Genomic DNA, 22,917 nt, shown 5'->3' on the forward strand with positions numbered 1-22,917 from the left:
TCAGTAAATTAGCTCATTTATTTCATTGGAAAAATAAAATAAAATTTCCACTATTTTCACCAAATTATAGGTAAAAATGCAGTTAGTTGTTATCCATGGGATCACTTGACTTTGCGCTGTTCAAGTTCACTGTTTTAATTTTACTATCTTATTAAACACGTGTCCAGTTTCTATTTGTCTTCGTTATGAAACCGAAAACTAAAGCACCGTACAGAGTAGGGGTATTATGGTCATTTGAGAGTTTGTGCACTGATCATAAATTTTTTTCCATTTCGATATACTGGAAATATATTCTTTAATTATTTTTCTTTGAATCCATATTAATTCTAATTTTATTTTCTTCCCACAATATATTTTACGGACACTATTTTGCAGCTTTCCCTGTTCTTATGTTAACTGAAAAAACCAAAGTATAAAAACTCAAGAATTCGAGCAAAGCTCCTGAAAATGGTTTTTTTTTTTTTCTAAATAATTTAATTATTGTTAATTTATTTTATTATTAATTTATATTAAATGAAGTTGGTCGTTCAGACCAGCTCTCCTTCAACCTAGGAATGGAAACCCCCAAAACCCCCATATTGCCCTCTTCCTTTTTTGTTCGAATGAGTTTGAACCCATCTCTCATCGAAGACGACACCTTTTAAGGTAAACGTTTCATATTTTATTTATAACATTTGTTAGATCTAATCTCCTTTTCGCTATTGCTCTTTGGTCTTTGCATTGTGGATTAAGATTGGTGGCGCAAGCAATTTTTCCATTTTCAAATCCTAAAATGTCTTTAATCTTACAAACAAAGCAAAAAAATTATCAACTTTCTATTCTAGATTCCTATTTTCTTTGTTAGGTCTATCTGTAATTTTGAAGTGCATTTAAGTTGAACGATCGTCTATTGGGCTTATGTATTCTAGTATTGTCATATGGGTAGAACTCATTTTCATTATCTACTAGGTTGCACTTAACTGAACTTTTTCCAAACCTGCCATAACTGTAAACTGCATTTCATTACTAGAAGCCAGAGATTGTCATGCTGGTAATAATTTGATTTTTGTGTATTTTATTTATTTTTTAGAAAAGGTCATGTATAAGGTCAATTTTAGCAACCCATAGATTCATTTGGAACATCTTGTTTTATTATTTTTTAGACATAACTAAGGGTCAAAAACACATGTTCTGATGTTTTAGGTTGCTGGTAAAAAAACATGGATCCTTGGAATTGCACATCTTCTGTTGGTGTGCCTTCTTTCGAGAAGGCACCTCGTAAATTTTCTAATCAGGTGCCTGAGAAGACTCAACTGGAGATTGTAGAGAGAGCTAGTTGCCATGCTGCTGCTGAGACTAAAGTAGATGTGGACCTTGGAGAAGTTTACTTTTTGATTTTGCACTTTCTATCTTTTGGGCCATGCAAGAGGACTTTTACACAATTCTTGGGTGAGCTTATGGAGAATCAGCTCTTGCCTAGAAGATATCACGCTTGGTTTTCAAGGGGTGGTATATCTAGTGGGGATGCAAGTGATGATGGTGTATCCTTCCCTTTGACTTATGATAAACTCATGGAGAGGTATGCATGTAGTCTAATATAACCATGGTGTTTTTTTCAGTTATGCTTCTCTACTCTTAAATTGTATTCGTTATTGTGTATTGTGATTTCACATTTCAGTGTTGTTTACTCGGTTTATATTAGAGTATGCCAGATTCAAAGTTTTCTTTCATTTTTGTAGTTTCTTAAAATGATCAATTACTAAAGCTTCTCGGAGATTCAAACTTGCAACTTCCTGAAGAGGGGGTGTTTGGTAACATTATGCTATAATGTCTATGACCACAATTTCTAAACTTCTTTTAGGAAGATATATTTGGAAATGTCTTACAACTCTATCACAACAGTTCGGCATCCTTAAGTGCCATATTATTAGAAGGACATCCTCTCAAGATTGAGAAGTCACAAAAATCACGTCAAAATGCATTTTCTTTTTAAGATCTTTATTTTTGAATGACAAGTCATTTATTCTATTTGTAGGTATCCTCATGTAGAGAAGGACCACTTGCTGAAGCTTTTGAAACAATTGATGGCAATTGAATGCTCTCCGTTGCATGGCAAGGTTATGCCTAATGCAGCTGATGTCCCTACGTTACTGGGAACGGGTTCTTTTTCGCTTGTAGATTGTATGTGATGTCTTACTGATATTTCCCCTTAATCTTATTGGTTCTTTCATTGCTGTTGTTGTCCTCATTGGTTTCTATTTTGAATATCTATTTATACTTTTGGATGTTTATTCTTGCATGATTAAAGATTTTAGAAATAGGTCAAATATCTTTATTAATTACTTGTAGTTGCTTTTGATTTGTCAGGATATGTCTTCATCAAAACTTTAGTTTGTGTATCCACATTCAAATTTCATTAAGCTAGAGGGTTCAGAAGTAGACAAACATTCCATAGATTATAGTAGTAATTTGTTTGATAATTAGGGAGGATGGCTCCATTAAGCTAAGCACAATGGGTTTTTCCTTTCTTTCTCTTTCAATTCTATGCTCCCACTAATGTCTTTAAACTTATTTGAAATTTATTGTACATTTTGAATTCTATTATATAGTATCAGGTGTCCTTGGTTTTCTTCTGGTTTGAATAAAGTAAAGATTAGATCGACTGATAGTATCCATTTTAGAGTTGTCTCATTATTTACATATAGTGACAACTTGGGTTTAATTTTGTACATCACTATAACATGGAATACAAGATAAAAACTTTCCTTATGCTTTATGACATGAGTACTACAAGCTTTACAACTGCTCTATGTTCCCTATAAAATTGCATAGGCTTACATAATAATTGTTCAGTTTTTCTACACAATCACCTTGTCATAACTTAAATTTTCTTTTTGGCTTTCCAGACTCATTCATTGTCATGCAGTTCCCACAGTTTTACACCAATATGATGTTTTGTTTGTTGAATCACTTTTAGGGATGAAATGAAAGTGTCTGAAGATAGTCTATTCATGTGTTTAGTTTGGGAGAAGAAATTAGGGATAGCCCTGGTTTTTTCTTATGGAGTTGCTATTTATAAAAGATGTGCATGCTGTGGAATATGGGAGTTGGTGGAGTTTGTAATCTCATTTCTATAAAATGTTGTATTACTTAGTTACCGTTTTGCCTAACTATTATTATATATCTGATGTCAATGATGTATTGAAGATAACGTTTTTGCAATCCAAAATTCTCAAAGAAAATAAAAAACATGTAGATTTACAACAGTTAATCAAACATATTCCATACACTTATTCCACAGTTCAACTGAACATTGAAATTCTTTTATATTCCTATCTTAACCCATACTTCCAACTAACACCACTGTACTATTGACTTTTCTGTAAACCTTATCATTCCTGTTTATGCAGGTGATAAGAATGTGACAAATAAGCATGGTAAGCCTCTGCCAGCTTATTTACATTGGCCTCACATGCAAGCTGGGCAAGTACGTGGGCTTGGTTTGAGGGAAATTGGAGGAGGTTTTACAAAGCATCATCGTGCCCCATCTATTCGTTCTGCATGTTATGCCATTGCTAAACCATCGACTATGCTGCAAAAGATGCAAAACATAAAGAAACTAAGAGGGCATCGTACTGCTGTTTATTGTGGTACTGGTTTTATCAACCAAACTATTCATCAACATTTTATAATTCTGAGGACCCATTTGTATTTGAGCTTTGTTCAATATCATTCCTAAATTGCTTGTTAGGATGAGGGTTACATTATTTTGAACATGCCAATGGTGTTATCTTGGTTCTGAAAAATTCCATTCCTTTAATACCTGCACTAGTTAATGTATTCTTAGGGTTTTTGAAAATCATTTGGACAATAGATTGTTCCTACTCCTATGGTTTTTCTTAGCAATGTTCGGTATTTACTTGAGCACTTGTTTCATTACATAATGTAACTCTAGGAGTTTGTATTAGTTATTTGAAGAAAGATGATATATAATTTAGCTGTACCAAAGGAATTTGCTTGTGTCATGCAGCCATATTTGACCGATCAGGAAGATATGTTATAACTGGTTCAGATGATCGTCTTGTCAAGATTTGGTCAATGGAAACTGCACTTTGCTTGGCCAGCTGTCGTGGACATGAAGTAATAATTGTCCACATCACCTAGAAAACTTTTTTATTTCTTATAATTTGAATGTAGCCTTCATCATTTTCTTGAAATATAACCATATGTTATCTTCTTTTTTTTTTTTTTGCTCCTTTAAATTTCAAAAGGGTGATATCACAGACTTGGCTGTGAGTTCAAACAATGTTTTGGTGGCATCTGGCTCAAATGATTTTGTCATTCGAGTGGTATGTATCTTGCTTTTGCATAACCATCTCTGTTTCATATTTTTTTTTGAAAAAGAGGTCATCACTAAAAATGTCTCTAAATGTCTCTCTTCCTACAGTGGCGCTTGCCAGATGGGATGCCAGTATCAATTTTACGGGGGCACACTGGAGCTGTAACTGCAATTGCATTTAGTCCCAGGCCGAGTGCTGTGTATCAGCTTTTATCGTAAGCCACATCATGAATCTTTTTAATATATGCTGTTGCTTCTGTTTAGTTCTTTCACTGCTATACGTGAAGATATATGTGTGTGATTTTTTAAAGTGAATGTTCTGAAACAGTATTGTTAGTCCCAGAGTTTTCATGTTTTGTCAAAATATTGCTCTGTCTTATGACTCTTAACAATATTCTTTTGATGCATTTCGTGTTTTTGATTATCACATTATCGCCTTCGCAGAAACAGAGTGATGTTACCATACTTGAAGAAGCATCATTAATACCTATTCTTCTTTTTATGACCTTTGTAGTTCTTCAGATGATGGAACTTGTCGAATCTGGGATGCTAGGTTTTCACATTGTAAACCACGAATATACCAACCAAAACCTGCAGATGCTTTAGCCGGTCAGTTCATCAATTCTATAGTGTTTTGTAATGATAACTGTTAGATTGTTCCCTTTCGTCAAACTAGGATGTTTACTCATTACTGCAGGAAAGAGTATTGTTTCATTGAATTCTGGACCCTCTTCGGTTAGTGGTTCACAAAACCATCAAATACTTTGCTGTGCTTACAATGCCGACGGAACTGTTTTTGTAACTGGTAGCTCTGACACCTTTGCAAGGGTATGTTTAGTAATAATATGTTCCGCAGTTACTTAATATGGTTCTTGTTGGTACCATGGGCTTTGCTTACATTAATCTGTATTATAATGTTTAGTTGGACGCACATATTTAAGTACAGTTGACTAACTGTAGGTTTGGAGTGCTTTGAAATCTCATACAGATGACCCAGAACAGCCAATGCATGAAATGGATGTATTGGCTGGCCACGAAAATGATGTCAATTACGTACAATTCAGGTTAGTCTGTTTGCTGTGAAAAACATATTCAGTTACATAATCTCGTGACAATTCTATTACTTTCTTGTGCAGTGGCTGCATTGTGGCTTCAAAACCTTCAATTTTCGATCCTTTAAAGGAGGAGACTATTCCAAAATTTAAGAATTCTTGGTGTGTGAATGCCTTCCTCATTTAGTCATTATCATAGTGACCTGCTTTTGTCTCTGCCATCAAGCACAATACAATTTTTTTAAGGTTTCTCAACAGAGCTATGTATCATTCTTTCCTGAATTTGTTGACAGGTTTTGTCATGATAATATAGTTACTTGTTCTCGTGATGGTAGTGCTATAATTTGGGTTCCAAGAACTCGCAGATCCCATGTGAGTACAATAATACAAAAATATAATTTAATCGCACATGGACATAATATGTTTTGTAGATGATGTAAAAATTTATTGTAGTTCCAAAATACCAGCTAGCATGTTAAATTTATTTTGCTATATTGGCGTATGATTTTCAGGGGAAAGTTGGACGTTGGACACGTGCATATCATCTTAAGGTTCCACCTCCACCGCTGCCACCTCAACCTTCTAGAGGGGGTCCCCGTCAGCGATTTCTTCCAACCCCTCGTGGTGTTAACATGATTATGTGGAGCCTGGATAATCGCTTTGTGCTTGCAGCTATCATGGGTAAAGTATTTATTATAATTACATGTAGCCAAATTGCTTCATAGCCTAGTTTGATCCTCATCATCCATTTGAAGTAGTTCTTTTCGGTTTCCTCATCCTCTTGAATTGGCATAAGATTCCCTATTGTACCTCCATTGAATACACTATCTCTAATGGAATATACACCATCTCCAGTATTCTGTTTTCAGTGGATTTATACTGGTTTTATTCATCCTTAATTGTCTATTTAGTTATGACTACCATCGTCTTGTAATTTTGAACTTAATAAGTGGTGCTTAATTTTGTAGATTGTAGAATCTGTGTTTGGAATGCAGTTGATGGTAGCTTAGTACATTCATTGACTGGGCACAGCGCATCTGTAAGTGGTTTGTAATTATAAGCTTTTGTCATTATTTGATGAGTATTTTTTGATAATGTCAATGGAGGGCGTTACACAACTTACCTATTTAATGAATTTCATTTGATGACTGTTAATGTATACATGTTGGTTGTTATACCGTTTAACAAGTTTTAGGAAAGATGCTTCATCTACGGAATTATTACATTGTTGTTCCTATTAAGGAATTTCTTTAGGAAGAGAATACTCTTGAATATCTGAATAGGTCTATTTATATATATTTTAAGCCCTGACTAATTCTGTAGTTTGTTTGATCCTACACTTTCTGTGTGGTTTTTTTTTGGTGTGTTTGTTTGTTAGAATATATTGCTTAACTGGCTTAGTACTTTGCTGTTGAATTCTACAGTCTTATGTTTTGGATGTTCATCCTTTCAATCCTCGGATAGCAATGAGCGCTGGGTATGATGGGCGAACAATAGTGTGGGATGTGAGTTCTTACTTTTTCTGCACTTCATATAAATAATTGTATTTTGCTTATTTTCTAAGGAGCTAATTTGTTTTCAGATATGGGAGGGCACACCTATTCGGATATATCAGATGGGGGACTTTAAGTTAGTTGATGGAAAATTTTCAGCGTAAGTACTAAATTTCTTCCTTTTTTCTTCTTCTCCTTGTATGTTGATCGTTCAAATATATTTTCACAGGGATGGGACGTCGATTGTGCTTTCGGATGACGTTGGCCAAATATATTTGATAAACACAGGTCAGGGTGAGTCTCAGAAGGATGCTAAATATGATCAGGTACTATAATTGTTTTATATCTGCCTTGTGTTTCTCAACTCTGCTGTTTTTCAACTCTTAACAATTATATAAATGATCCTCAATCAGTTCTTTCTGGGGGATTATCGTCCAGTCATCTTGGAGGCATCTGGCACTGTTGTTGATCAGGTTGAGAGTGGCTATTCATTTTCGCTCATTATTGCATAGTTCTGTGGTAACTTTATCTTCAAATATGCATTTAGTTTCAAGTTATTTAGAAAATCACTACAAACTCCATTTTCCCATTACTCTCATTTCAAGAATGGTCTTAGTTAAACTTTATATTTAGGACTATTAAATTTTCAATTGTTCTTTTCAATTTTGAAAGGTTCATATGTTAAATCATCTTCATATAGCCTATATTCTCTTCTATATGTTGACCCTGAGTACTTTACATACGGAGCAGGAAACACAACTTTCTGTACATCAAAGGAACATTCAAGATCCTCTTTGTGATTCAAGTAACTTCTTGGCTGCTAGCAATTCAAAATTAAAAATTTGTCTTTTAGCAACTACATATTGTCTTATCATTGATTGATATGAAATGACAGGTATGATTCCATATCCAGAGCCTTATCAGACCACATATCAGCGGCGCCGACTTGGTGCATTGGGGATTGAGTGGCAACCATCTTCCATAAAATTTGCTGTTGGCCCAGATTTTAGTTTGGGCCTAGATTATCAAATGCCTCCTTTGGCAGATTTGGAGAGAATGATTGAGCCACTTCCAGAATTTGTTGATGCCATGTTTTGGGAGCCTGAAAATGAAGTCATGAGTGAAGATAGTGATTCTGAGTACAATGTTACTGACGACAACTCCAGTGAAGGCGGCAAGGAAAGTATTGTTGTTAGCTCATCTGATGATTCAGAATGCAGTGCAGAAGATGATGAGGTTGGGAATGGTTATAAAGATGGCCTTCGAAGATCAAAAAGAAAAAAACACAAGGTCAAAAGCTTTTTCTTCTTCTTTTTTCTTTTTTTCCAAGTTCAGTTCTTCTGAATTATTTGAACTGAAATATTTTGTTATCCAGCTTCATTTAATCTCTTCTTCCGGGAGACGTATCAAGAAAAGAAATTTAGATGAATCTGCGGGCCCTGCATCTAGGAACTCCAAGGCCAAGAAACCAAAAACTAGTCGTAAAATTTCAAAGAAGAAGTCCTCTAAATCTAAAACATTGAGGCCCCAGCGAGTTGCAGCGCGCAATGCTCAAAATATGTTTTCTCAAATTACTGAAACTTCTTCTGATGATGAAGAAGTAGAAGAAGAAGAAGAAGAAGAAGAAGAATTTGAATCAGATAATGATTTGTCAGATGGAAATTTGATGCTAGAAGATGTAAACATGCAGAGCAATGAATCTGTTTTGAACTTTCAGAATATGCATCATGCTAGAGAGGAAGAACCATCCTCACTTGAATCAGAAGAAAAGACCAAGCCATCCAAATTTTCTGAATCTCAGTCAAATGTTCAGAAGAAGCCAAGATTGCTCTTGAAGTTTTCACTTAAAAAGCAAGTCGTTAGGGAAGACACAAAATCCACATGTGACAGACAAGCTGACTCAGTACCTCCACAAAATTCCGTTGTAGATCCTGCCTCAACTTCAACAGATGTAGTTGATCTGGAGCTGTCTCAAGACCAAATCAGAAATGAATCCACAATTATGGGGCAACCTGAGAGAGCTGAGTTTTATTTGGAGGATTCTGCAGAGAATGAAATTAAATGGGGAGAGGTCAAGACGCGCACATCCAGACATTCAAAATCAGAAGATTTTGATTCATCCACCCGATTAGATGACAATGCTGATGATATAGAAGAAATAAATGCTTTGAACGAGCAGGTTAAACCTGAGTCATCTTTTATGAGAGAGCATGCACTAGAATGTGGTGTTGCTGCAGCCTCTTTTAATGGGAAGCTCAACAAGGGAAATGAAGGCCCATCATCGTCTGATAAATGCAGAGATGACCCTTCGGAAACAAAGGAAGCTCCCCACTTGAAGCACTATTGTGAATTTAAAGAAAGTGCCCCCGTCAGCTCAATGAAGATAAAAATCAAGACGAAGAAAAGGATATTAACTGATCCTAGAAGCCCATCAACTTTAAAATTTGTTACAGTTAAGGATGAACTGACTGGTCCAAGAGATGACTTTATGTCTAAAACTCCTAGCATGGAGCAGGATACTGAAGTAGGACCAGCTAGAGGTACTCGCAGATCATGTTCTTCACTGTTACATAAGTCTAGGTCTGGTTTAGAACGTTTTGATAGTAATTTGGAAGAAACTACTTCAAGCACCAATTACCTCCGTGATTCAATGATTGATTTCCCAGAAGCAGGTACTGATGTATCGCGTAGAACAAGATCCTTTACCATGAAAGCAACTTCTCGGGAAACAAACACAATGAGTAGTAGCTTTAAGTCAAGAGGAAATCATCATGCAGCAGGGACATTAAAAGGTGCAGAAGAGTACTACTCAAAAATGAATGATACATTCCATAAAAAATCAAGGTCCTCTAGGATTCCTCAGGGCACTTCTAATAATTGTGACAGAAATTCGTCAGCCAAAAGGATTTCAAGCCAACCTGTCGGCAAGCTATCATGGCTAACATTGTCAGAGTATGAAGAAGGTTATCGTTATATTCCTCAGCTTGGCGATGAAGTTGTATATCTGAGACAGGTGATTCCACATCGAATGAATAAATTTTGGTTTGTCTCCTATTATCTTTTTCTTCTTGATCTATGTTTTCATTAATAGTTTTTTATGATTTGATTTTATATTATATAGGGTCATGAACAATATGCTGAGTCAGCTATGCGTGAAGGTCCTCCTAGTGTTCTTAAGAGTAAGCTGAGAGCAGTTGAAATTTGTAAGGTTGATATCCTTGAATATGCACGGGATTTAGGTTCTGGGGAAAGCTGCTGCAAAATCAGACTTAAATTTATAGGTCCTTCTTCAAATGTATGTGACAACTCACTCCAGTTGACACTTCCTGAGCTGAGAGATTTGCCCGATTTTGTTGTTGAGAAATCATTGTATGATGCTGCGATTAAAAGAAACTGGAGCATTGGAGATAGATGCGATGTTTGGTGGAAAGATGCGAATGGAGAAGGTGGTAGGTGGTGGGATGGAAAAATTACTTCATCTCAGGCCAAGTCAGAGGAGTTTCCTGATAGCCCTTGGTTAAGATATGAAGTTCGTTACAAGGAGGATTCTGGGGAAGAGACAGAGCATTGTCCTTGGGAACTACACGATGAGAACATATTGTGGGAGCGTCCGCATATCGACTCTGAAACCCGAGACAAGCTACTGCATATTATTTCAAAACTAGAGCAGTCGGTATGATTCTCATTAATACTTACTTGTCTGGATGCTGCAGTTTTGTCTTAGGGATCCAAGTGATTGTTTTACTGCTTCTCTTGCAGGATGGTGGCATCATCCAGCAGCTCAACCAAGTTGTTCGAAAGTCAGATTTCTGCAACAGGTACATTCTTCAAATTTCAACAACTTTCTTTCTAGAGCGTAATCACCTTGTTTAAAGTCTAAGAATGCAAGACACGCATTTAAAGCCCATTTATTACTCCAGTCTGTTGAATTTTTTCTGCTGTGGTACCTTTTCATAGGATAAGTTACAAATATTAGCTGTAGTAATTTGAGAATGCTGTTATATATTTGGATTTATGGATATTTTGTAGGGTTGCGGTTCCATTTTGCCCGGAACTGATCAAGTCAAGGTTAAGGAACAATTACTATAGGAGCTTGGAAGCAGTGAAGAAAGACATGAGTGTGATTTTTGAGAATGCCAAGGATTACTTTAAGCAAAAAGAATTATTGAACAAGATTGTACACTTGTCAGAACGATTTACAAGGAAACTGTCAATATTGTGTCGAGACAATGCAGTAAATTCTGTATAGGTTTGCATTTTCCATTAGGTTTAAGCAACTCCTAATTCACAAACAGACATAAATCTAAAATATCCTGGTTTTAATGGGAAGGGAAGGGAAGGGAAGGGAAGGGAATGTCTGAGGCAGTGAAAATGATTTGACTTCTTGTACCTGATACCTAATCATGTATAGAAGCATTCTTTCAAAGCATAACAACCATTGAGTCAATATAGAGAATATTACAGAGAAGATTGGATTACAGATAAAAACTTTTTTTTTATATATTTATATAAATTATATAGATAAGATATATAGAAAATGAAACTACAAATACAAGGCAGTTAGCAGGTACCCTAAATAAGATTACCAAGCCCATATCAGTATGATAATATTGGTTCTTAACTAAGATTATTGTCTGTGTTTGTGAGTGTATTTTTTTGTTCCTGTCTCAGTTAAATAGTAACACAGAAACGAGTTTCTGTGAATTGCTTATTCTCATTAACAAACTTTCAAGATAGCATGTAGGGAACATGATCACTTTGATGCATTGATGGATCGGATGGCTTTAAACAGATCGTTTTGTTTCAACGGTTTGCTTAGACAAGCATCCATCCCAGCTTCTGTTGTCTTGTCAGTTTCTTCAGAACCCGCTGTATGAGCAGTCAGACCGAATATTGGTATATGAGCACCGTATAGTTTCTCCTCTTTTCTTATCTCCTTAGTTGCTTCATATCCATTCATTACTGACATCTGCATTAAAACCAGTATATGTACATTAGTATAATCCAAACTTTGAGTACAATCTATTAATCTGTTAATGAAAATTGCATCCAAACTAGTATAGTTACCTCACAATCCATCAATATACAATAGTAAGGAAGAGTCATAGATTCTCCATGTTTCATCTGATTGGCTAGTTCTTTGGAAACAAGTTGAAAAGCTTCTTTGCCATTTGAACATAGATCAGTAGTTGCACCTTGCTGTTTGACTATTCTACTAGCCAATTCTCGAGCCAATAAGTTGTCATCTACAACCAGAATCTTCTTCCCACTTAATGGTAGCTTCTCACTTGGATTGCTTGTCTTGGTCGATTCCCCAGGTTCTTGTATTTCACTTAGAAATTGAGTCTTAGACATATGATAAGATGAGTACCTGTAATTATGTTCATGGATTGAAAGGGTCTTGTTCAAAAGCATCTTGAACTCACTGCTTGTACTACCAACTTCTTCGATTTCATGCTTGACCCTTCTAGAAGGAACTGTAGTTGAAGATGAAGCCTCAAATTCTGGAAGAAGTCTCACCACTTGGAACAAACGAGTCCCATGGAATGGCTTGTACATAATAGTGTCATTTGTGTCAAAGAAAGAGTTGTCGGTGGTACGAGCCAGTGGATTCATTAGCCAAAAAACTCGGCAAGTAGTGTTTTCGAGGCTGTTTTTGAACTCATTCACCACCTCTAACAGCTGTGAAATTGGTCCAGCAGTTGTATCCATTACCATTACTACTAACCCACCCGATGTTCCCCGAGGTAGATGATCAATAGTAGTACTCCTTTTGAAGAGGGAAAGTGCGTAGTTTTCGCCATTTGTTTCAATGGCTTTGTAAGGACTCTGGGATGCTGAAGAGTCTGTGCTTGAGTTGTCACCACTGTTGTTCCCTTGCTTCATGCACTTCACTTGGTTGAGAATACTAGGAAGTTGTTCCCACTGTTCCACCAACAAAACATTTATCCCAAGTCTCTTCATGAAATTCAGTGAAACTCTTCTCCTTTCATCGTTTTGAATCATTAGGATAACATAAGAACTATCTACCTTAGGACTTGGACTACAGTTCGGGTTGAGTGTGCTTATTTGGCTAACACCTTCTTCTTCTTGCTTACCAATGTTACTTGGTACCAGCTCATTAGTTTCCAATTCATGGTCTTCCTTATTAGTAGCAGTACTACTATTATTAGTAGCATTAGTTTCCAATTCATTTTGGTCTTCTTTAGTAGTACAGCTATTATTATTGTCAAAGGCATCCTCACACACAGAGAGAAGAATATTGAACCTGAAGCAAGCTCCCTTTTCTCCAATGTTCTTGTCCACGACAGAGATTTCTCCATGCATCAATTCTACCTGAAAGCAGTCAAAATACAAAATGAGTTTAGAGCTGTTTGACAAAATAGATGTTTGTTTTGAAAATTCTTTGTAAAATAGTCTTTCTAGCAAGAGTGTTGAGTGTGTGTCAACTATGTCCGATAATACTACTTTGGGTATAATTACTTACCAAAGACTTGACAATACCAAGTCCTAAGCCAGTGCCTCCTTTAATTACAGTAGTATCTTTGTCTTGGACATAGTTTTGGAAAAGCGCCTTTCGTTTTTCCTTCGGGATTCCTTTCCCTGTGTCATCCACTTCAAACACAAAGTCCATAACATGCGGATCGTTCTTGACCATATTCATGGATTGATCATCATCAGCAGCAGCAACAGCATCATGGTCATGGTCGTTCTCATGAGCTTTTTTCTTTTGAGACAAGCATGGAAATAGTTTCTTTATAACTCCTTCATTTGGTGGGGTGTCATTGATTGAGCTATTTGTGAAGCATGGTTTTCTAGCCCAAGCTCTAAGAACCACTTGACCATGATTTGGTGTACATTTGACAGCATTGCTTAACAAGTTGCATAGTATCTGTTTAAGCTTGATTCTATCACCTTTGACATGTGAAAACTTTATCACAGAGGCATCACAAGGGTCCAAAATCATATCAATTTCTCTACTAGCTCCAACAGGGTGGTACAAATCAGCTACTTCTTCCAAAAGAGGAGCCATTTCAAACTCTTCCTCTTCTAGCCTCATCATTCCAGCCTCAATTTTGCTTGTGTCAAGAATGGTGTTCAATATACCTTCAAGTCACATAAAATTGTCACATATTAAAACAAAAAAGGAGAAAAGCAAAATCAAGATATGGATTATGAATTATGAGTGTTATTACCTAAAAGGTCCTTGGTACAAGCATCCATTTGTCTTAAATTAGTTTCAAGCTCAGTGCCAGGAGTAACCTCCTTATAAGACAACTCTATGAGACCACTAATTCCAGCCAAAGGAGCTCTAATGTCATGGCTGGCTCTTGCAAAAGCTAGGCTTCTGTTTTGAGTCCTCTCCTCAGCTAGTTTGGTTGCCTCCCGTTGCTCCATCAGTGCATCTCTCAGATAATTCTCTATTATTGAGTCTCTGAAATTTATGAACACAAAGCTGAATATTGGAAGAATGGTTGTCACCATTATTGATACTAGAAGGATGAGCTGCACTGTACTTTGCTTGTGCACAAAGTTCACCATTTCACTTTGTGGCACTGCCAATGCATACACCTGAAAACCCACATACAAAAATGAAGAAGTCAATTGAGGAAGACCATTCTATGCAACGAATTCAAAAGAAATAAATAGGTAGAAATTGTTGTAGGAAAAGTAGTACATACCGATTGCACCCCAATCACATCAAGTTGAGAACAATAGAAGTCATAATTGGTTCCTTCAATATTCACAACTGTAGTACTTATCACTGGTGATGGTGAAGATCTCCCACTGCTATAAGAATAACATTTAACACTTGCATTATGATCACCACTACCATTCGGTTCAATCAATTCAAATGAGACTGAAACATGATTACTATGATCCTCTACATCAACGACCATCTTAGTCCCTTTGAGCCCATGATTAACAACCATTTCTCCACCTTTGGTAGCCAAGTACAACAAGCTACTACTACTACTACTACTACTACTCACATCACCATATAACTCATCACTTAGGTCTTTGACCAAATACCCTAGAACAATGAGACCTTTGCCACGGTTAACAGTGGCTGAGTTTTGGAGTAAGAGATCATGACCATTGTCCCATTTGGTTCCTAGAAAAGCATAGGAGCCATTCATGCTGTTCAAGGCTAAGTCTGTGAAGGAGCTTGCATTAATGGTGGTGAATGGTTTGAATGTGGTGACATCTCCAAGTGTCTTTCCAGTGTCATGATCAACTCTTTGTTTGTACCAATTGGTGTTTTTCATGGGGGTGGAATAATAGTGAGGAGAGTAGATCATAAATATTTGATTGAGTTGGTCCATGGAGTAGGATATAACTTGACCATCTTTTCCAATGTATGAGATTTGACCAAGGTGTGGGGTCATTAGTAGCGATTGGAATAAAAGTGGCGCCACCTATAAAATAATTAGCAAATTTTAATATTACATAGTTTTTATTCTTCAATAAACCTCATAATTATTTATTTATATTTAATTATATATTTTATCAAATATAATATTAATATTCTATACAAAACGGTAATGGATTTTATGAACTTAATTTATTACACAAACATGTTTGATGTATTTATTATAGTTATAGGCAGTAAATAATATATATTAATTATTTTATATTTTTATTATAATTTATCATATTTATTATTTGAATATATAGTAATACTATCACGCTATATATACTATTTCATTAATTTATTTTTTAAAATATATGGATAAATAATAAGAAATATTAATAAATAAATTTATATATTTATATATATTTAAATACTATGCATTTCAATCATATTTGAAAAATACATGAAAAAAGTTACTTTTATATTAATTAGTATAAAAATATGAAATTTAAAAAAAAAAAAAATACTTATTATCTCTAATGCTTTATTATTGTTTTAATTGTCAACTAATTATATTTTATAATCCACACAAAAAAAAAAATTAATTAATTTTACAAACACAAATAAATATATTACTTATTATTTAGGTAATTACATGTATATCTTTTATGTCATTAGTTTTTTTCATTATTTTTTATAGCATAATTTTATTAATTATTTTAATTTTTTTTTTAAAAAAAAAATTTATTAGGGCAGGGTTAGCTGGGTACCCTATGCGAGTTAGAGTAATATTTGTAACTTATAAAAAATTATAGGATAATAGGGTAGGCTATGGGTGGGTAGAACTTTTTTTTTTATAAGGTAGGGTCGTGAAATAAGCATACCCTACTCATACCTTATTTGTTGACATTCTTAAATTAATTTAATTTATTTTAATTTTAATTTAAATTTAACTTAATATCATTATTTTTTTTCAATTAACTTTTATGATATTGTAATGATTAATACAATATAACTAATAAAAATAATTTTCTAATATAATGTTATATATATATATTTTAATGTTCTAGTTATTTTTAATAAAAAAAATAGATAATTTAAATTTTAAATTCGATTATATATGTATCACTAACTAATTTATCAGCCAAGTAGGATAGAAAGTAACACAATGTGCACAACTTTGCAAAGGGAATAGTTCAAAATAAATTTTTAATAACACAAAAGATTTAGAGAGTGCAATAAGGTAGTAATAACAGTTTTAAGATAAAAGCCCTACTTATTCATTTTTCTATTAAAAGAAGGCCACACAAATATATTGAAAACAAAACTAAAACTAAAGTTCATATAGGAATGACATACACGTACTGCACCGTAAGAAAAACAATCAAACAAACTTAAAAAAAAAACCCACATATGTGATTTTACAACTAGAACAAACATAAAATTAAGATAAAAGGTATGTAATCATTTCACCTATCTTTTGTCAAAATAAAGATTTAGTATCATATATTTTCATTTCAACAATATTTAAAAGTTGAATTCAAATTAAATAAAATTTTATAATATAAAAATGATCTTCAATTATATGTTTATACAAATTCAAATGGAAATTTTGAATTTCTATGCTTGAAATGACACTTCATAACAAAATATCCTACAAATCTCCATATCTCAAAAATATGTTATTATTCTTCTCACAACCGAACATCAACTCTTTCTCTCCAATTTATTCTCCTTATGATCATGGAGACAAAAAAAAAAGTTTTTGATGATTTAAAACTTGCACACAAAAAAGTTCAACTAAGACACTAATATATGCACTTCGAACAGTTAATGATTTTCTTAGGTTTTCTTTTCACAATTTTTTTATATTTAAAACGTTAAAATTTACATAAAATCGAGTTCAACTTGATGAAAACTCGATGCTCCTCGTTTCCAACTCGATGAGCCTGTCTCTTTAAAAAATATAATAATAAAAAAACTCAATTAAAAGTCAATGCTCCTCGATGCCCAGCTTGATGGGGCCTTTGAATCATGATTTTCACAAAAAACTAGATAAAAACTCGATGTCAACTCAATACTCCTTGACAAATCTTGATGTAATTTGTTAAAAATTCATAATTTGTCACACGAGTGTCTTTTTGAGGTAATTTTTTTTAATTAGGGTACTTATTTTATCTATACTTAAGAGTTGTGTATATGCACTTTTGAGAAGTATAAAGTTTTAAAAAATAACAAAAGCATCTCAAAACATGAGGTATTTGTTGAATTTTTTGGAGTACTTTTAAGCTTCCCACTTCCCAAATGTCCATATACTCATTTTCAATGTGTAAAGTTTGAACAAATGCCCAAATTAAAAATAATCACTTCAAAAGGACACCTGAGTCAAAAATTATGCATTTTAACTACTAATTGTATCGAGATTAGTTGATGTGCACAATTTTTATCGAGTTTTTTTTTTTAAAAAAAATATAATTTTATGATCCTATATTGAGTTGGGCATTGAGTTTTATTTTTTTATTTATCTTTATTATTTAATGAATTCATTATTTTAAGGCCCCATTGAGATGACATCGAGGAGTATCGTGCAAATTTTAATGTTTTTGACTGAAAAATTGGATGAGATATAGATGGTGATGTAGTTCCCATACTCCATAGGAGAAGAGAGAGGAGAGGGAGAGAGCAAGGAAATAGTTAAGAGAAAGTGTGGCTGTTTAGAGAAATGTACTTTAGGTAGAAGCTAGAAGCTGAATCATGCATTATAATATTTTTTAGATAGAGAGATTATATATGTTGAATATTTTTGTTATGGAATTAATGTCATGTTAAGGATGAAATCTTGTATTCAAATTTAATTATTTATATAGTTATATATAACTTAGAACAATTTGATTAAATTGATAAACAATTATTAATCAAATTTAACTTGTGTATTATAGAAAACACATGTTACTAAACTTGTGTTATCAAAACATAGGATACTAAAGGAGTATATAGTTTCTTCTAAAAACTAAACTAAATGGTTAAGATCATATATACTCTACATAATCACCCTTGAAAAATATCTTAAAATTAAAATTTATTGTATAATATTGGCCCATCTAGCTTATGTGATGATATCACATTATATGTAAGGTCAGCGTATGCCTAGCTAGGGCTTCAATTTTTTAAAATATTATTATTATTTTTCAACAAGAATTATTTAAAAATAAATAACAAATTTTGCATTGAGTCTTAGTATGTAACCCATGCAGTATATGCAGTAACCCACTTGGTATAAAATGATAACTTTATATACATAAAAAGAGAGGGAGACATTTAATTTTAGTTTGGGACCCTAAACAGTACAACACTTGCATTCGATAATTTTATTAAAAAAAAATAACAAAAAACATTGTTTTATAATTAATATATATATATATATATATGCAATAGTACTGACCTTGATTTCAATATCAGAGAATGAGAGGTTAGATCCATTAAAAGATGAATCTAAAAATCTTGCCAAGTTGGGTGTAGAAGAAGTTGTTTGGCTGAAAAGCCTTGTAGTTCTCTCAATTTGGGATTTGAGTTGGGAATGCAAATGGTTGGAGCTCACATGTACATCCTCTTTAACATGTTTAATCATTCCATACCAATTTGGTAACAATAAACCCTGAAGTACTACCACTGCCGTTACCTACATTTATTTATTTTAATTTCAAATAAAAATAAAATATTCTTTAGTGTAATTTTGCAAAATAACATTCTCGATTATCTTGTAAAAAATTATCAAAAAATGACAATTCAAATAATAATGGATATTATTATGAATGTGAGTACGTAAAAGAAATGTAATATAATGTTGCAATCAAATTAATATAAATTTATTTGGAAATTATGGAAATAATTATTACCAGAACAATGACAACAAGGAGCCGCAGCAGTACTACAGGTGATACCAGCCTCATGGTATATCTTCAAGTAATTGAGATTATTAAGATTTTTTTCTATTTTATTCTGGTAATTATGAGAAAAAAATATTAGTCATAATATCACATACTATGTATTAAATAATCCATAGAATTGTTTATTGTATATTTAGGCATGACAAATGAAGAAGCCAAATATATTACTTGATATTACACTGATTCAATAAGATATATATACTTTTTTTGAACAATATATACTTGAATTAGTGAATCAATATCTTCTTTTAATGTCTTTATATGGAGATTTTCATCTCTACATAGCTATCTTTTTTTTCTTTTTGTTTCAAGAAAAGGTAACAAAAAATTATCAATTTAATGTCTCATAAATCAGGGCATGCTTAGGCAATAATGCAAAGTTTATTAATGTTAATGAGCCATATATATATTTATATATATATATAAAATATATTAACCAATTTTCAAGCCACATTCCTTTCCAAAAAAAAAATTGCAACAACGACACATCCAAACAAAGTTCGTTAAAAATAAATTAATCAAAAAGAAAAATATATTTTTTTTTAATAAATTAAATGTTGATTTGGAACCAAGGCCTTCGCCTTGTGCATTTATCCCTGAAATTAATTATCAATTTGTGTAGTTTTAATTATTATTATTATTTTATTGAAAATATGTATGTAGGCTATAGCTTATAACATTTAATATTGTTGCATGCTCTTTTATTTTTTTTCTTAGGAAACTTATAGTTTTTGTTATATTTTAAAGTAAATGCTTATTTTGAGTAATTAATAAATATAGTACGCTAAAATTAAACGTGAAAATAATTTTACAATATAGAACATCTAATTTTATATATAGATATAAATATATATATTTATTAAAAGGTAATAATTTCTTAATTACTTTCAACTAGCTATAAATATATTTAATAACTTTATTACCACATGATTATGAAATAAATTAATATTTTTTTTTTTGTTCTTCTAGAAGAAAAAAAATATTCATTAATAGATCAATCGTACATAGTATTTATAAAGAATATTCATTAATTTGTTACACTTACGAAACATGATTATACGATCGTATAAAGTGTACATTTTTCATACGTTGACTCGATATCTTATCTACCGAATAATAAATATGTTCCCAATCATTTGATACGTTGACTCGATACCGAGTAATAATTAATATATTTTTAATTAAACTTCAAACACATGTTATAAATATATTTTTAATCAAACTTTAACAAACATATTGACTTAATATATGTATCTATGTAGTATTTAGCGCCTTATGGCGCAACAATCAAATTCAATGAAAAAAAGAGGCTACATATTAGGTAGTTATATCAAAATGTACACATCTTTGCTCCAAAAAAACATTTTGTTCTAAGATTTTCTCAATTTAATTTCAAATTCATCACTAGATGAAGATCAAAACTATAAAGGAAAGTTGCATATATGTATATATAAATATATAATATTTATAAATCTTGTCAGATGTCATTTTAAATCTACCTTATTATTAAGTGGATTATTTGTATATGCATATTCGAATAATTAACAATTCTTCAAAGGAGAAGTGATGAAGATCAAATTTTCCTAGAATTTTTTTTCTTGGCAACCAAACGTTATAGAAGAAAGAAAAAACCCCATGAAATTAATAACTAACAAAGAGAAGACATAGAATAGGAACTAAAAATGTAACTAAATAATGATGGTAATTTACTATGTAATATTTTTCATTAGTCACTTCACTGACTTATTCTGTTATGAGTACATAAAAAAGAACACACAAAAAAATATCAAAAGAACAAATAAACAAAAGAAAAACTCACCTTTAAACTCGAATTGTATTCCTTTGAGGACTAGAGATTTTTTTTTTGGTTTTAAGTGATGGCTAAACAGGATTTTGTTTTAGAATTGACTAATACATGTGTGTTTGGATATTAGGGAGAAGTGAAGAAGAAGCCCCTAGAGAAGTGATATTTATATAGTGATTATACCCTTAAGAAAAAGTTTATAGGATTATTGAACTTTTACTTTTTTGTTTTAATAATTAAAATTTAGGAAATACAAGTGGGAAATTTCCATTTGATTTCCCTTTTAAAGTTTTCTTCATTCATATTAATAAACGTGTCAAGGTTAAAAGAAATACTGAGAGAGAGAGAAAGAGAGAAATATATGGACTTTCTTTGGAAATTATAAATTTTATTCAAGAAAAAAAAAATATAGAGAGAGAGAGAGTTGATACACCAGAAGCAACACGTTATCACCATGCAAAAATGAAAAATCTGAAAATTAATGTGCATTTAATATCAGACTAGAAAGAAATCTTAAAAAAAATAATTGTTATAATTTATTATAACTGAAAAAATAAAACCAGCTTAACTTAGTGTATATAATACTGTGTTTTAGCACATGGTTTTCACCACCATGGTCTTCTAATTTTGGTAGTTTTAATTAAATTCTGAGAAAGGAGCAAAAAGAAGAAAAATAATACCAAAGTCATCTAAAAAAGATTCAATAACAGTTACAAAATAATATTACATATATTTTTATATATTTTTCTTAAACTTATACCTCATTCGTGTTATTTCTTAAACTTTATTTCGTAGTTTTTATATATTTGCATTCCAGGATTTTGATCAATTATTATTATTATTATTATTATAGAATATGTGAGCTAAATTTTATATATGTTTACATAATAATTTTTAACAAATGACAAGAAGAATGTATACACAACAATTTTAAAATATATTCTAATTTCATTGCAAAAAAAAAAAAAACAATTTTAAAATATATAAAAATATATAAAATTAATTAATTATCTACTTTTTAAGATGGTAACATTGTAGCATGTAGATATATTGTTGTAAAAGAACAATTACGCTAAAAGTTAATCACACTTTTTTTTGGTTAATTCAAACATGGTTCATAAACTTTTAATATCTTTCTCCTAAATAAAGAGAAACAACAACAAAAATAATATTATACAGAATGTAACATCTAACTAACTATGAGGTAATTATTTAAATTTAGAAGTGAAATCGGCTGAATATTAAAGAATCCATAATCAAGCTAGTCCTGATGATGAGTAGATAGAATAAACTTATTCCAAAACTATATAAATTTTGATACTTTTTTCAAAATCTCTTTTTCTCAAGAAACATATGTAATTTTTTTAGAATATATATAGTTTGGAATAGTAAAATAATTAATAATTTTAACATATTGTTAATGAATATTTTTTAAAAAGTAATCGTATACTTCTTCCCATGCAAACGAAGTTTATAAACTTGAATATACTTTTTCCGAAGTAAAAAGTAAAAAAACAACAAGAATGTTGCGATAAATGTTTTTTTTTTTTTTTAGTGTTGAATGTTGCGATAAATGTTAATTAATGAAATAATGAATATACAATAAACAAATATTTTAGCATGAAAACTAATTTTGTAAATAAATATTTAGCATGCAAGGAAATATCGTAAATAAAAAGTGAAGTAACTATACTTATTTTAGTACAAATGACATTTACAAACTTAAACTTTTCTCGAGTTAAGAAGGGAAAAATAACAAAGTAATACAATAAATGTTAATGATCAAATTATGAGGGTATACTTATTAACAAAGTAAACCGATATAATAGAAATAAATTCATAACAAATGAGTTTCAATGAATGGGACTAGGACGCATCATATTGTCTAATTTTTTAGACTTGTAATACTTATTTAAATATTCTTTGCAGGCTAAAAGTTTAACTTCC

The 22,917-nt window shown here is 32.0% G+C and overlaps 2 protein-coding genes across 3 annotated transcripts; one reads left to right on the forward strand and one right to left on the reverse strand.

Annotated features, from left to right (window-relative positions):
- Positions 1 to 355: 355 nt before the first annotated feature.
- On the forward strand, positions 356 to 11,289 carry LOC133033096 (uncharacterized). Of its 2 annotated transcripts, none has more exons than XM_061107693.1 (24): positions 356 to 645; positions 1,183 to 1,558; positions 2,015 to 2,160; positions 3,390 to 3,629; positions 4,010 to 4,119; positions 4,251 to 4,328; positions 4,427 to 4,533; positions 4,833 to 4,927; positions 5,016 to 5,146; positions 5,279 to 5,382; positions 5,455 to 5,532; positions 5,664 to 5,742; positions 5,883 to 6,051; positions 6,339 to 6,409; positions 6,795 to 6,875; positions 6,953 to 7,023; positions 7,093 to 7,189; positions 7,277 to 7,336; positions 7,614 to 7,668; positions 7,759 to 8,153; positions 8,239 to 9,876; positions 9,985 to 10,536; positions 10,623 to 10,681; positions 10,893 to 11,289. In XM_061107693.1, exons 2-24 carry the CDS (start codon positions 1,200 to 1,202, stop codon positions 11,110 to 11,112), a joined length of 4,995 nt encoding a protein of 1,664 aa, XP_060963676.1. In that variant the 5' UTR covers positions 356 to 645; positions 1,183 to 1,199; the 3' UTR covers positions 11,113 to 11,289. The 2 variants fall into 2 exon arrangements, with proteins under 2 accessions (XP_060963676.1, XP_060963677.1); XM_061107694.1 differs by lacking the exon at positions 356 to 645 and adding an exon at positions 722 to 1,030.
- Positions 11,290 to 11,338: 49 nt separating this feature from the next.
- On the reverse strand, positions 11,339 to 21,779 carry LOC115715762 (histidine kinase CKI1). The gene is made up of 7 exons (XM_061107977.1): positions 20,986 to 21,779; positions 18,662 to 19,218; positions 14,546 to 15,283; positions 14,060 to 14,435; positions 13,351 to 13,970; positions 11,931 to 13,199; positions 11,339 to 11,832 (listed from the first exon to the last, which is right to left on the reverse strand). The coding sequence occupies exons 2-7, from the start codon at positions 18,845 to 18,847 to the stop codon at positions 11,617 to 11,619; spliced, it is 3,405 nt and encodes a 1,134-aa protein (XP_060963960.1). The 5' UTR covers positions 18,848 to 19,218; positions 20,986 to 21,779; the 3' UTR covers positions 11,339 to 11,616.
- Positions 21,780 to 22,917: the final 1,138 nt, after the last annotated feature.

This window comes from Cannabis sativa, unplaced genomic scaffold (assembly GCF_029168945.1).
Source record: "Cannabis sativa cultivar Pink pepper isolate KNU-18-1 unplaced genomic scaffold, ASM2916894v1 Contig3, whole genome shotgun sequence".
NCBI classification, from domain to species: Eukaryota; Viridiplantae; Streptophyta; class Magnoliopsida; order Rosales; family Cannabaceae; genus Cannabis; species Cannabis sativa.